The sequence below is a fragment of the Achroia grisella genome, unplaced genomic scaffold (genome assembly GCF_030625045.1).
Source record: "Achroia grisella isolate CSIRO2021 unplaced genomic scaffold, CSIRO_AGI_Agris_v1 utg1360, whole genome shotgun sequence".
Taxonomy (NCBI): domain Eukaryota; kingdom Metazoa; phylum Arthropoda; class Insecta; order Lepidoptera; family Pyralidae; genus Achroia; species Achroia grisella.
In genome coordinates, this window is record NW_026712626.1 from 1616551 (window position 1) to 1629320 (window position 12770).

At 30.6% G+C, this 12770-nt stretch overlaps 1 protein-coding gene across 3 annotated transcripts in view; it reads left to right on the top strand.

The window, feature by feature from the left end:
- The window catches only part of LOC131855260 (serine proteinase stubble), a 57184-nt gene that overhangs the window by 42333 nt on the left and 2081 nt on the right, over positions 1 to 12770 (top strand). For 2 of the 3 annotated variants that reach the window (XM_059206502.1, XM_059206504.1), the window contains 3 exons: positions 5833 to 5944; positions 10316 to 10375; positions 12244 to 12497. In XM_059206502.1, coding sequence (XP_059062485.1) covers positions 5833 to 5944; positions 10316 to 10375; positions 12244 to 12497 — 426 coding nt within the window. The remainder of the gene's footprint in view (positions 1 to 5832; positions 5945 to 10315; positions 10376 to 12243; positions 12498 to 12770) is intronic. The other variant, XM_059206503.1, reaches the window with a different exon arrangement.

A 12770-nucleotide genomic window follows, 5' to 3' on the forward strand; every position in this document is an offset into this window, starting at 1 on the left:
AGTGGGTCAGAGAGAAGTTAATCGCTTAAATACTTCCTCAATGTTTTGTATTACAATAATGACAGCAAATGGCTAGTTGTGTAATGTACACGGTGAATACAATATCGGTAAGGTTATTTTAAGGTTTATAAATAAGGTTTAAGGTGATAATGTAATCCACTAGCATGAACTGTTCACGCTGGCGGGGCTTCAGTGGAGGATGATAGAATAGAATAGAAAATCATTTATTTAAATAAACTTACATTGCAGCACTTTTGAATAGTCTACGTCTACGCTGGCGGGGCACCAGTGAAGGATGATAGGATGAGCATGATGTCAGTTAGCCTATCGTGACAAATTCACCACCAATTTATCACAATGGCCTACGCTGGCGGGGCACCAGTGAAGGATGATAGGATGAGCATGATGTCAAGTCAGTTAGCCCATAATAAAATAAGCACGAAATTTTTACACTGTGTGAGAAATCGAACCCGCGACCAGTGGAGGTAAAGTGGTTTAGAAGTTTTTAGAAGCTACTGAGCTTCTTCTAATTTCAATATTGACCATGATGGACGGGTTAAAAGTAACTCTTCGAGTAGACCATCTCAATTGCTGCATATATATGATATACGATGTATATATTCATACTCATAATTCGTATCTAGTGCAATACTGGTGTATATCAGAACATTACAATTTTTGAAATTAGACTTTAATCCCACAGTTATAAAGTGAACTTTCCAAAATTTGTATTTTTTGAGTTAAGCGAGTATTATAATGAGTGTGCGATATATGTTAAATTTCGTATTTCTTGGTTAAACCGTTGAACTAAAATATATGATAAACAATCTTACTTTCGCTTTTATAATATCGGTTGGTGTACACAAGAATTTGTTTATTTATATTTTATTGCGCAAAATAAAAAAAACCGTCAAGTGCGAATCGCATTTGTACACAATGTTTTTTCACAAATCTTGTAAACAGGTTTCTAGTTTTCTTTGTATGATAATTTATATACATATGTATGTATATATGTATGATGATGGAATTTGTCTATGCTTATATATACTAGTTAACCCAGCTAACGTTGTTTTGTCACATAATTTGAAGTGCTAATATCGCTATTAATAATAGGGGAAGTCATAAATAAAAAATAAAAATTAAAAAAAAAATTAGGGGGGTCACACTTATCATATGTATAAGGGGTACGAAAAAGAAATGTTGGCTGATTCTCAGACCTACCCGATGTGAACACAAAATCTCATAAAAATCCGGAATTCGGAGAAGTTTGGTAACAGATGTCGTGACACAAGAATTTTATATATTAAATATATATATTTACATTAACATATTATCTACCGTATATAATATATTATACAGATAAAAATGAATTACACAAATATATATTTAATTTTCCGTAAGTCCTGAATACTTAGTAAATATATACTAGACACTAACTTTATTAGTGTATTTAAACTACATATGACTGTGAAATTGGAACGTATTATTAAGTTTATTTAAGCAAGACATACACATTCCATCACGTGATACCTCTGCTTGTTAGCAATAATATAAATATAATTAATGACATGAAAAATGCTTCATGAATTAACTTAACTTCAAGTTGCAAAATTGCTATCGAATTTGGTCACTTATATTGTAGGTTTCCAAACTAATAATCTTATATGCAATGATAGAATTGTCTTATGAGCCGCATAAAAAATGTTTACTGCATAATATAAATAAGGAATTTTTCCTCTCATGAAAGAGATGACAATATGATATTATTCAAGTTGAAGTGAGACAGCGATCCTGAAAGACGACACGAGTGAAAGTGAAGCGGATATGTTGCAAGTCTCCTGCGCGCATTACGCTCCGTGTTGTGATGTTTGGTTTTAGGTTTAGTGGTCACGGGTTCGATTGAATTAACCAATAAAAGAAGGAAGTTCACAATGTCGAATGTATTTATTTGTAATATTATTTAAGAACTTTTTTCTACATAAATCGATTTTGATGATTCTTTTATGTGAAGACTGGTGCCTATCTTGTGGTCTCATATATAATAAGTAGTGATCATTTTTATCATTCTTTTATTTGTTAGTTGTCACGAGTATGATTGTTTGAATCTGTCTGGGTGTTTTCTATCTATAATATGTATGTATTTACGAATTAAAAATATATATCTCTGTATTTGTATCAGTTGTCTAGTACTCATAACATAAGCTTTAGCTAGCTTAACTTGGGTCTAGATGGCGCTGCGTGAATTGTCTTGAATTGAAATATATATCTGTGTATATGTATCAGCTATCTAGTACCCATAAGACAAACTTTAGCTAGCTTAACTTCTAGGTCTAGATAATATTAATAATAATAATTACTATATATTCATAACTAAACGGTTAAACGGATCTTAATAATAACAATAATCTCAGGACAATTCACACAGCGCCATCTAGACCCAAGTTAAGCTAACTAAAGCTTGTGTTATGGGTACTAGATAACTGATACAAATATATAGTGTTTGTTTTCGTAAATACATACATATTATACATAGAAAACACCCAGACCGATACAATCAATCATACTCATGTATACAAATGTTTGTGCCGTGCGAGGATCAAACCCGCGACCATCGGACGTAAAGCGGTGTGCTAAACCGCTAGACCACCGAGGTCGACCACCTAGATGGTGCAAATCTATGTATTTGAATCAGTTATCTAGTACTCCTAACACAAGTTTTAACTTGTTGGCGCTGTGTGAATTATCTTAATACCATTATTATTATTACATGTATCTAAAATGGAACCTTTACGATAAACTCTATCTATAGACAACTATATATTATGTTTATATTATACTATTATAGTCTAAGAATGTCAGGAAACTGACTCGTTTTACTGTAATAACTGCCGTAACCGCAACCGCGGGAGAAAGTTCAAGTTAAAACCATATACCCTGACAGGGTGTCAAGAGCAATAGTTATTTTATATGCATTTAAATTAAACAATATATTGAATTCAAAACATCTGTTAGATGATATTTACTGAGCAAAGCCTATTACTCACCAAACGATTACTGACGAGCGTGCATGGATTCAAAAAAGTCAATAGGTCTTTTATGGGAATAGGTATAAAAAATTACAATAAGATACCAAAGGATATACTGGAATTATCCTTAAATAAATTCAATATATCTGTTAAATCATATTTACTGAGCAAAGCCTATTACTTACTAAACGATTACTTGAAAGACGAGCGTGCATGGCAATAGTTGTTCATGCAAGGGATTTTCATTTAATATTAGGTATAGACACCTACATAAATATACATTGTAAATTAATTGGCTTTAAAAAAGTAATTCAATTGAGTTTTTGCCAGTTCTTCTCTCTCTCTTTCTTCTCTTCTCTTCTCTCCAATTCTGAGTTGGATCTATATATTGAACTGGGCGGTAGTGAAAGAATTATAATGTTAAACATATGTCGTTCTACAGCGGTTAAAATGTCCTACAATTACAAATGATTTTTGAATTTTGGCTTATTTTTTATTTTATATATTTATTTATGTAAAACTAGCGACCTGCTATTAGATACACTATGTCCATTTTTTTTTCGGACTACTCTAATGCTGTTGACAGCAGCTGGAATTTACAGCTTCATCGGACAATCCCCTATTGTGTGCGAGAGCAGATGGCACTCCAAACCCGCGGAAGGACTTATGGAGCGGCTGAAGGCCAACTCCCGCCTGACGGATACGACTTTAGTCTGAGGGCACCGTAAACCTTGGAGTTTGAATTGGACAGAGGATTGATCAGACATAGTCTAGTGTATAGAATAAAATGAATGTTGTACAAAATAAAGAAATAGCAAGACAATACGTTGCTACATATGTCGAAAATACGTTCTATTTCGCTGTAAATTTAATGGACTAAAGATTACCAAACTAAAATATGGTTTTACGTAAATAATTGATGCTCGGGCTTAGTTGTAAATTTCAGTTGTAATCGGTAATTGAATAGAACATGTTGCTTGTATTTGTAAAAGTACTACCATTGTGTTTAAATTAATTTATATTCGAGTTTTTATATTCCACGTTTAAATTTGGCAAGTTCCATAGACAATTTTCAAAGTATTTTTAATCTGTATCCTGCCTTGGTTTGGCGGGAATGTTATTAAAAATTGTATTTGTGAAAGTGGAAATATTCCAATTATAAATATATTTACAACTTGGCGGATTAAAGTAATAATACTTGTGCAATATTTGTTATATTCTCCTCTTCCCTCATGTTACAACTTTTGACACTACAATCTTAAAAAAAATGTACTTTTCGTCATTATTCAAGTTAGGAATTTAATTTACCATGCAGACTTGGCTGTATGGGAGCAGTTCCCTTTGCCTCCTTTTACCCTGTAAAAAATAAACAGAACAGAAAAAAAATATATACAGAACGAAAATAAAACAACTTTTACATAATTATGTGTATATTGATGTGAGTTAGGTAGTTTATAAAAACAAACTATTCATAAACAATCACATGCATTTTTATATTATCTGTGAGTCTTTTTATTACCTTATTAAAAGAAGAGATGATAAAATAAATAATGAAGTGTTATATGTTATTTATAATTGTGATATTAGTCATGTTGGAAATGAATTCTGCCAAAAAGAACGTTAAACGAAAATATCGTGAATTGAGGAGGAAATTTAGCTATGAAGGTACTTCAATTGTTTTATATACAAATGTTTCCCAAATTGTAGTATTGTACAAAGTCATTGAAAATTAAAAATACTGATATTTGCGATTATAAGTGTCACAGATATTATCTGTGGCACTTATAATCCACAATATTATATATAATATAAAATACTTCTATCAGAAGAATATATAATAAATCGTAATTTTCTTCTTTTATTTAAGAATACGCTTTTCTATAATATCCAATATTTTCCTATAATATCTTATCGGCAAAATTCTTAGAAATTTCTTTGTGCGTATATATTATGGGTACTAAATAACTTACTCTTATACTTAAGTCATATAAATATAAATATTCAAACTCATACAAATGCTTTGTATCGTGTGAGGAATTGAACCAATTACCGATTGGCGGGGTGCTAAATCGCTACTACACCTAGAACGCTTAATAAATTATATAAAAGTACTTTTTGTATTAATACTGATTATTTATTTATTTATTATGATTACTTCGATATATTTGTATTGCATTGGTAAATATTTATTTCTTTAATGAAATAAAATAATATTTCTCTGTGCCCATGAAAGTTTTGATGTTCGGATTAATTTTGCTATTATTTTTACGTCAGGAGTTTAGCTGTTTACTAAGCTTTGTTTTGTCTCAATTCAACATTACTTAGTGCATTTATAAAATAAAACTTCACATGAACAGTCCCTTGGAACCACAGATAAGATAATATTCTTGGAACATAATAAATTATGTACGGAAATTGGTAACTTTATTTAGAAAGGTGTGGTTGTATACAATTGTTCTCATAGACTTATTTTGAAGGTTTCTTCCCATGTGCGAGCCCGTCTCATTTAAAACAAAAAATATTTAGTTTGAATCTAAGCTAGAACATTTTTTAGAACCATTAAATGCACGTTGCTATATAGAATTATTTATGATTACTTTGAATTATTTATTTAAGCTTTAATTATCAATAATTATGGTTTAAATTAGCGGACTTGATTAAACCTTTAGTTGTGCGCCCAGATTGATGCCATATCGTTTCAAGGGTTTGGAATACCCTGCACATTCGCTTCCTTTTTAGTTTGGCGAGGCTGTAAATGAAATTGAAGAATAAAAAAAATATATCTTTATATTTTTTTTTATTTCAGGTTGTGGCATAGCGGTCAGCAAACAAACAGCCCAAAGAAGAATAGTTGGCGGCGATGACGCGGGATTTGGCACTTTTCCTTGGCAAGCCTACATCAGGATAGGATCTTCCAGGTTACAATTTTTTTTTAAATAAATCACCGAATTGTAATAGGAAAATACAGAATTAGCCGTAAAAGTATAAATAACAAGTTATAAGTCAGGTCGTACTTACGAAATTGATCCACATGTACCAAGAAGTAAAGTCGAAATCTGAAAATTAAAATTGAACTAATCGAATATCCGCGCAGTTTGTATCTACATAGGATTTAGAGATTGTATTCAGATTCAGTTTACTTCTTGGGGTTTATTTTTTTTTTTTTATTAATGAATACTATTACAGGCTATTGTAAAAATCCAATAATGCGTCTTTTCTGGATGTAAAAACACTTAGATAAAAGTTGTATGTATGTAATATTCACAACTTGCACCATACAATATGGTTTCCTTTACTAATGAGTCGCCCCAAGTTTGTTCGGGTACTCATAACTGTGTAAATTTTGTATATATTGACATAATATGTATTTTATATCACTCTGGAATAATATATCTTTCAAACAGGGAAAGAATTTCTCAAATCGGTGCAGTGGTTAGGAGCTTTCTGTCCCCATAAAAAAAGTATTCTCTCTATCTTTATAATATTACTAGCTACTCGCCCCGGCTTCGCCCGGGTGTACATACATGTGGTATATATATATATATATATATAAACCTTCATCGCTCTATCTGTTAAAAAAACCGCTTCAAAATCCGTTCCTTAATTTTAAAGATTTAAGCATACATAGGGACAGACAGCGAACGCGACTTTATTTTATACTATGTAATTAATGATTAAAGATATAATAAGAGGGTTCGTATTATGGGTGATAACCATCACTTTTTTTTTTATTTTTAATTTTTATTTGTCGCTCTCTTTGTGCCGACTTACTTTTGGCCTAAGTAAATATTTTTGTATGTGTAATCTCTTGTTTTTTGTTGTCTTTTTTTAATTTTTAACTGTTGGTTATAAGAATTTGCAGCAATCCGTATTAATATTCTATATACGAAGGGTATGTCTGTATGTTTACTATCTATTCATAACTAAACGGTTAAACGGATCTTAATAATAATAATAATCTCAGGACAATTCACACAGCGCCATCTAGACCCAAGTTAAGCTAGCTAAAGCTTGTGTTATGGGTACTAGACAACTGATACAAATACATAGATAATTTTATTTCGTAAATACATACATATTATAAATAAAAAATACCCAGACCGATACAAACAATCATACTCATGAATACAAATGTTTGTGCCGTGCGAGGAATCGAACCCGCGACCATCGGACGTAAAGCGGTGTGGTAGTCCGAAATGAATGAAATTAACTCATTAGTATAGCGTATCCATATTTTATATAACAACCAACCTGTGTCATATCTAAATTCTACTTCTGTATAAATGTTGATACAATACAACTCCATCGTATTCCTTATTCTGCCTTATATACCTATATTTTAGTCTTCCTCTTATCTTCTTTCCTTGTATTTTACTTTCATACTAATGTACAGAATTGCCATATCAAGTATTAAAATTCTTATCCACCTTGTCTTCAATAGTTTTAAATAATAATATAATATATGTAATACCTCTGGACAAGTCACACAACGTCAGCTAAGCAGAGCTTGTGTTATGTACTAGACAATTGTTAATAAATACATTTTTTTTTATATCATAATTTGAGCGCGTTTGACCGCAATCTCACCTGATCTGTGGTCTAAGCTGTTACACGCAAGCTCAAATAATACCTATAATATTTATATATATATACTAGCTACTCGCCCCGGCTTCGCACGGGTGTACATGTATTATATATATAAACTTCCTCTTGAATCTCTCTATCTATTAAAATAAATCGCTTCAAAATCCGTTGCGTAGTTTTAAAGATTTAAGCATACATAGGGACGGACAGACAGCGACAGAGATTTTATTTTATACTATGTAATACACACATAACATACATAGATGCACCATAATAACATCATACGTGTAAAATTCAAATTCAAATTCAAAAATCATTTATTCGGTGTATGTAGGACATTTTAGCCGCTTATGAACGTCAAAACTCCTTTGTTAACATTAGCTGTAATTAATATACTTACAAATGTATTTAAGTGCAATAAAGAATATTTAAAATTTTTAAATTATAATATTAATTTTTTCCCTACCGTCCAGTTTTGTAGAGATCCAATTGAGAAGAACTGGCAAGAAACTCAATTGTATTACTTACTTAAAATTATGCGTAAATGCAATTATTATACAATACTAGCTGGGCGGTTTTAAAATATATCGTGAAAATAATTTTATCAGTATCGCGGCTCATCGAGGTTACTTGAGAGCTGGTAGCTACTTTCTTTGCCCATAGGGTAAGTATGGCAATTCAGGCAATATTGCCAGTATCCTGGGTACACTACCTCGATGTGTCGCGTTCGATTACAACTATTGTATTTTTTGTGACTGTTTATAGTATTTAAGTAATTTGGGTTTATTAAATATAGTTGTTTCGATGTTACTTTACCGTACTAATAGTTTTTTTTTGTAAATATTTTTTTTACATTTAATTAGTTTTTTTTAAGATAATTAGAAGTATACTTGTAATATTTAACTTGTAAAACCTTTAGGACTATGAGTGATAAAATAGTATCGGAGTTGGCCTTCAGCCGTTCGAAGTTTGAATGCGTTTCTATGTTGCTTATCGCATAATTTATTTAAAAGTAACACGTAAGTTACTCGCGAGACTACAGCGTGGGGTTTTTCAAGATGGGTATATTAAGGTTTGTTAAGGGTCGGCAACGCGCACGTAACACTACTGGTGTTTCAGGCGACGGAAACCATTTACAATCAGATGGGCCGTATGCTTGTTTGCCACCACCTGTAGTATTAAAAAAAAAGATTCTGGTTTATTTTTATTGTGTGTCTGCGTTCTGAATAAAAAAAAATATGCACATGCTCATGTACCTGTACATTTCTAATTTTGTGTTACATATACTAATATTTACTAAAATACTAACACTAACAATATACTATAATTTATATATTTTAACCATATATATGTATGTACTTAAATAAAATGTTAAATCAATATTTTTTTGTTATAGTAACATTAGTGCAATAAAGGTAATTTCAACGTTATATGTATATGGCAACTCTTTTCTATTTTCTCTGTACTAGTAAACACTATAACGCTCTGTATGAATGTTTAAAATTTATATTTTTATTTTCTATTCTAATAATTGCATTCTATTAATTTTGTACTATTTTTAATACACTTGATTGTTGTTGTACATTGTCCAATTCTATATACAATTACTACGAAAATGGGGTTTAAAGCACAGCTTTAAATGAGTCATAACAGAGTAACAGAAAGAGATAGAGTAAATCTTCATGACGCAGGTTAATCAAAGGTATAGTGATGGTTATCATTTTCCCCAAAGTGGGTTATTCCAGTTACATAAAACTATAAATGTTTTTGTGAATATTATTTGTAAATAAAGGTTAATGGTTACTTTTTAATAATATTAATTGTGTGTAAATATTACAATCGTTAAATTACTATTATTCATTTATATATTATGTCTAATTTCTATTTCTTACATTCTCATATTAAAAAATACAAGTACCGCCATTTTGTTTTAGTTGGCGGGAAAATCTACTCTATCTATGATTAATTACAATCATGCACTACTAACTAATGTATATAAATTATATGTCCTTTTAAAGTTAATTTAGGTTTTTAAAACCATATAAATCTTACAAATCTATAGTTTAAATCAATAATTGAACAGATTCACAGAGCAATTGACACTAATTTTTGTCTTTTTTTTACTGTGTGTTACAAATAAAGTACATTCTACCTATCAATGTATGTAGGTAATTTTTATAAAAGAGTTGGCACTTTACCAAAATAGAATCTATGAAATAAATTGTAACAGTTAGAAAAACAATTTTTTGGACAGGTTTATAGAAAAAAAAGAATTTCTTTCAATATAGTGCTTGTATATGTGGACAAAACTTTCAATATGTATTTATGCAAATAAGTGCGTACAAATATGCCATGCCTAAAAGAATTGGTTGCACAGATCCATACAAAAATTGTCTGCTCAGTACATTTATTTTTATGTAGGCAGAGTCGACTTTGTGTGTATTTAAATTTTATTATCAACTTTAATATGTTAGCATTAAAGTCCAATTTCTTAAATGTTTTTATTTCGATAGTTCTCACACAATTTGGTTCATTACTTGTATTATATGGTAGTGTTCACTTGCTCAGTAGAAACTGAAAAAAAGGAAGACCTAACGATTGGAATATTTTCGTACATGTACTAATCATCATCATCATCATCATTGCAGACATCATTTGTGTACTAATAAATACTAATTATAAAAATTAATACATTAATTTTCCAGATGCAACATGCTTATGTCCATTTTCGAGCTAATCGGTTGGAAGCAGTGTTGGATAGAGAGGTAAATGTGCGAAAGAGACAGCATGCGTTTTGTATATTCACCCACTAGTTACTGTAGTTAGAGCAAAGAAATAGTAGAATATTTGTAAATATTATAAATTATTTAATATTGTATATTATAACTTCTAGCAATTGATTAAAAATAATATTCTAAGTTTATTTTTAATCGATTGTTATTAACTATATTCTATTCTAAATCTATTTCTATTAGAACACTGTCGATACTCATTTATTCAGCGTTAATTATAGGTATTTTTTTAACATTTACATCGTCTAAAAAATTTCGATGTAAACAAACAATTTTCAATAATATCAGTTTACTTAATGTATTTATATTATAAGTTTTTATATAATTGTGCTATTCATATACAAAATACAAATAAATATATTGAATAGTTTTTCTCTCAATCTTTCCTTTCATTTGCAATGAAATGACAAAAAATTCGAAACTATGTTTCTGTTTATAAGTTTTAGTTATAAATAATGTTTAAGAATATATATAATGAGAATAATCTGTAAAGTTTCTTTTTTTAGAGTAGATCGTAAGCGAGTATGTTATGTTGATAGATTTCACCGACTTTTTCGCACATTCCTCTTCTCATATTTATATTAACATAATAATATGTAAATAATGTTTATATTATCTGTATCTTAAAATATATTTATTTATTAGTATAACATATATTTATATATATTAATTTCTACAGCCTTGTAGCTAAGGTAAGACATATTTACTTAAATTTTTATTATTTTAAATTCGAACGTAAATTTTAAATTGCTAAATTTGTGTTTAAATGTAAAGAGCTATTGCAGATTTGGCTGTATATTATTATGTATGCCTTCGTTTTATATGTTAATAAAAAAAAAAACAAACGTGAAAGTGACCTTTCCACATGAATTTAAGGTAAAATGGTATGGTTTCCAATTACATCACATAGGTATTATGAATCACCATTTGGAATCAGCTTCCAGCAATGGTATTTCCGAACCTCGGACTTATTTAATATTAATAGTACATATTATAGACATCAGTTGCTATTTCTATCTGGTAGGCAGTTTGGTTGCTCTTCCAGTTACATAAAAATCGAATAATACGAACCGATTTTTTTGAGCAACTTCTAAAGAATACTACCGTAATTAAGTGCGTAAAAGGAATCGTACCAACCGGTAATTGAACGACAACTGTACCAACATGCGAAATGCCATTGTGTTTCGTTTTTCACAATGTCATATCTACTTAAAATAGATAATTTCACCAATTACGCTCAGCTGTCGACTACGAAACAATTGTACAAGAATGTCACAATAAGATAAGCCTTATGCAATGCAGTGTCACATGTTAGAAAGGAAGTCACTTGATTCTACCTCATTCCAATGGTTGCCGGTTCGATTCTCACATAATTTTTATGTTACTATTATTACATACTTGCTGGGCCCGTGACTTCGTCCGCATTATAGTGACCTTAATCAAATGAAGGAACAATATTCAATAATCTAACGCATAGCTTAAAAGTTCTAGCTTTGAAAATAACAATACTTTCATACAAACTTTCATCTCCTCCATTTCAACCCCTTACGGGTTGTAAGGGGTTGAAATGGAGGAGATGAAAGGGAATAAAAAAAAAACTAGTTTGATGCATTAACATCAAATTTTAATAACAAACTATTTAGAATAGAATAGAAAATTATTTATTCAAATAAACTTACATTGAAGCACTTTTGAATAGTCATCACATTTTTTTTAATCTACCGCTCATTCGGAAGGCTGTCTCATCACAAGAAGAACGAGCAAGAAACTTGTGTGTTGCTCTTTTAAATAATTTTATTCTATTATTATTATTTATTAATGAAGTTAATATACAATTTCAGGTGTGGCGGTTCGCTCATATCCCGCCGGCACGTGGTCACGGCGGGACACTGCGTTGCACGTGCCCAGCCACGCCACGTGCGCGTTACGCTTGGCGACTACGTCATAAACTCAGCGGCTGAACCGCTGCCTGCTTACACGTTCGGAGTTAGATCAATTAAAGTACATCCGCTGTTTAAATTCACACCACAAGCGGATAGGTTTGATGTGGCGGTGTTAACGCTGGATCGGAATGTGCATTATATGCCACATATAGGTAAGATATATTCTCTTGTGTAATAATGTATACATATATAAAATTTGAGTGTCTGTTTGTAATACTGAAATAACCGTTTTTTACTACATACATATGAATATAAATACGGTAGGTACATCAAAATAATATTTTTTACAATTTTGTCTGTCTGTCTGTCGGTTTGTTCCGGCTAATCTCTGAAATGGCTGGACCTATTTTGAAGAGACTTTTTTGCAGGTAGCTAATGTAATAAGCAGTAACTTAGGTCACTTTTATTTTAGAAAAATAAAGTTA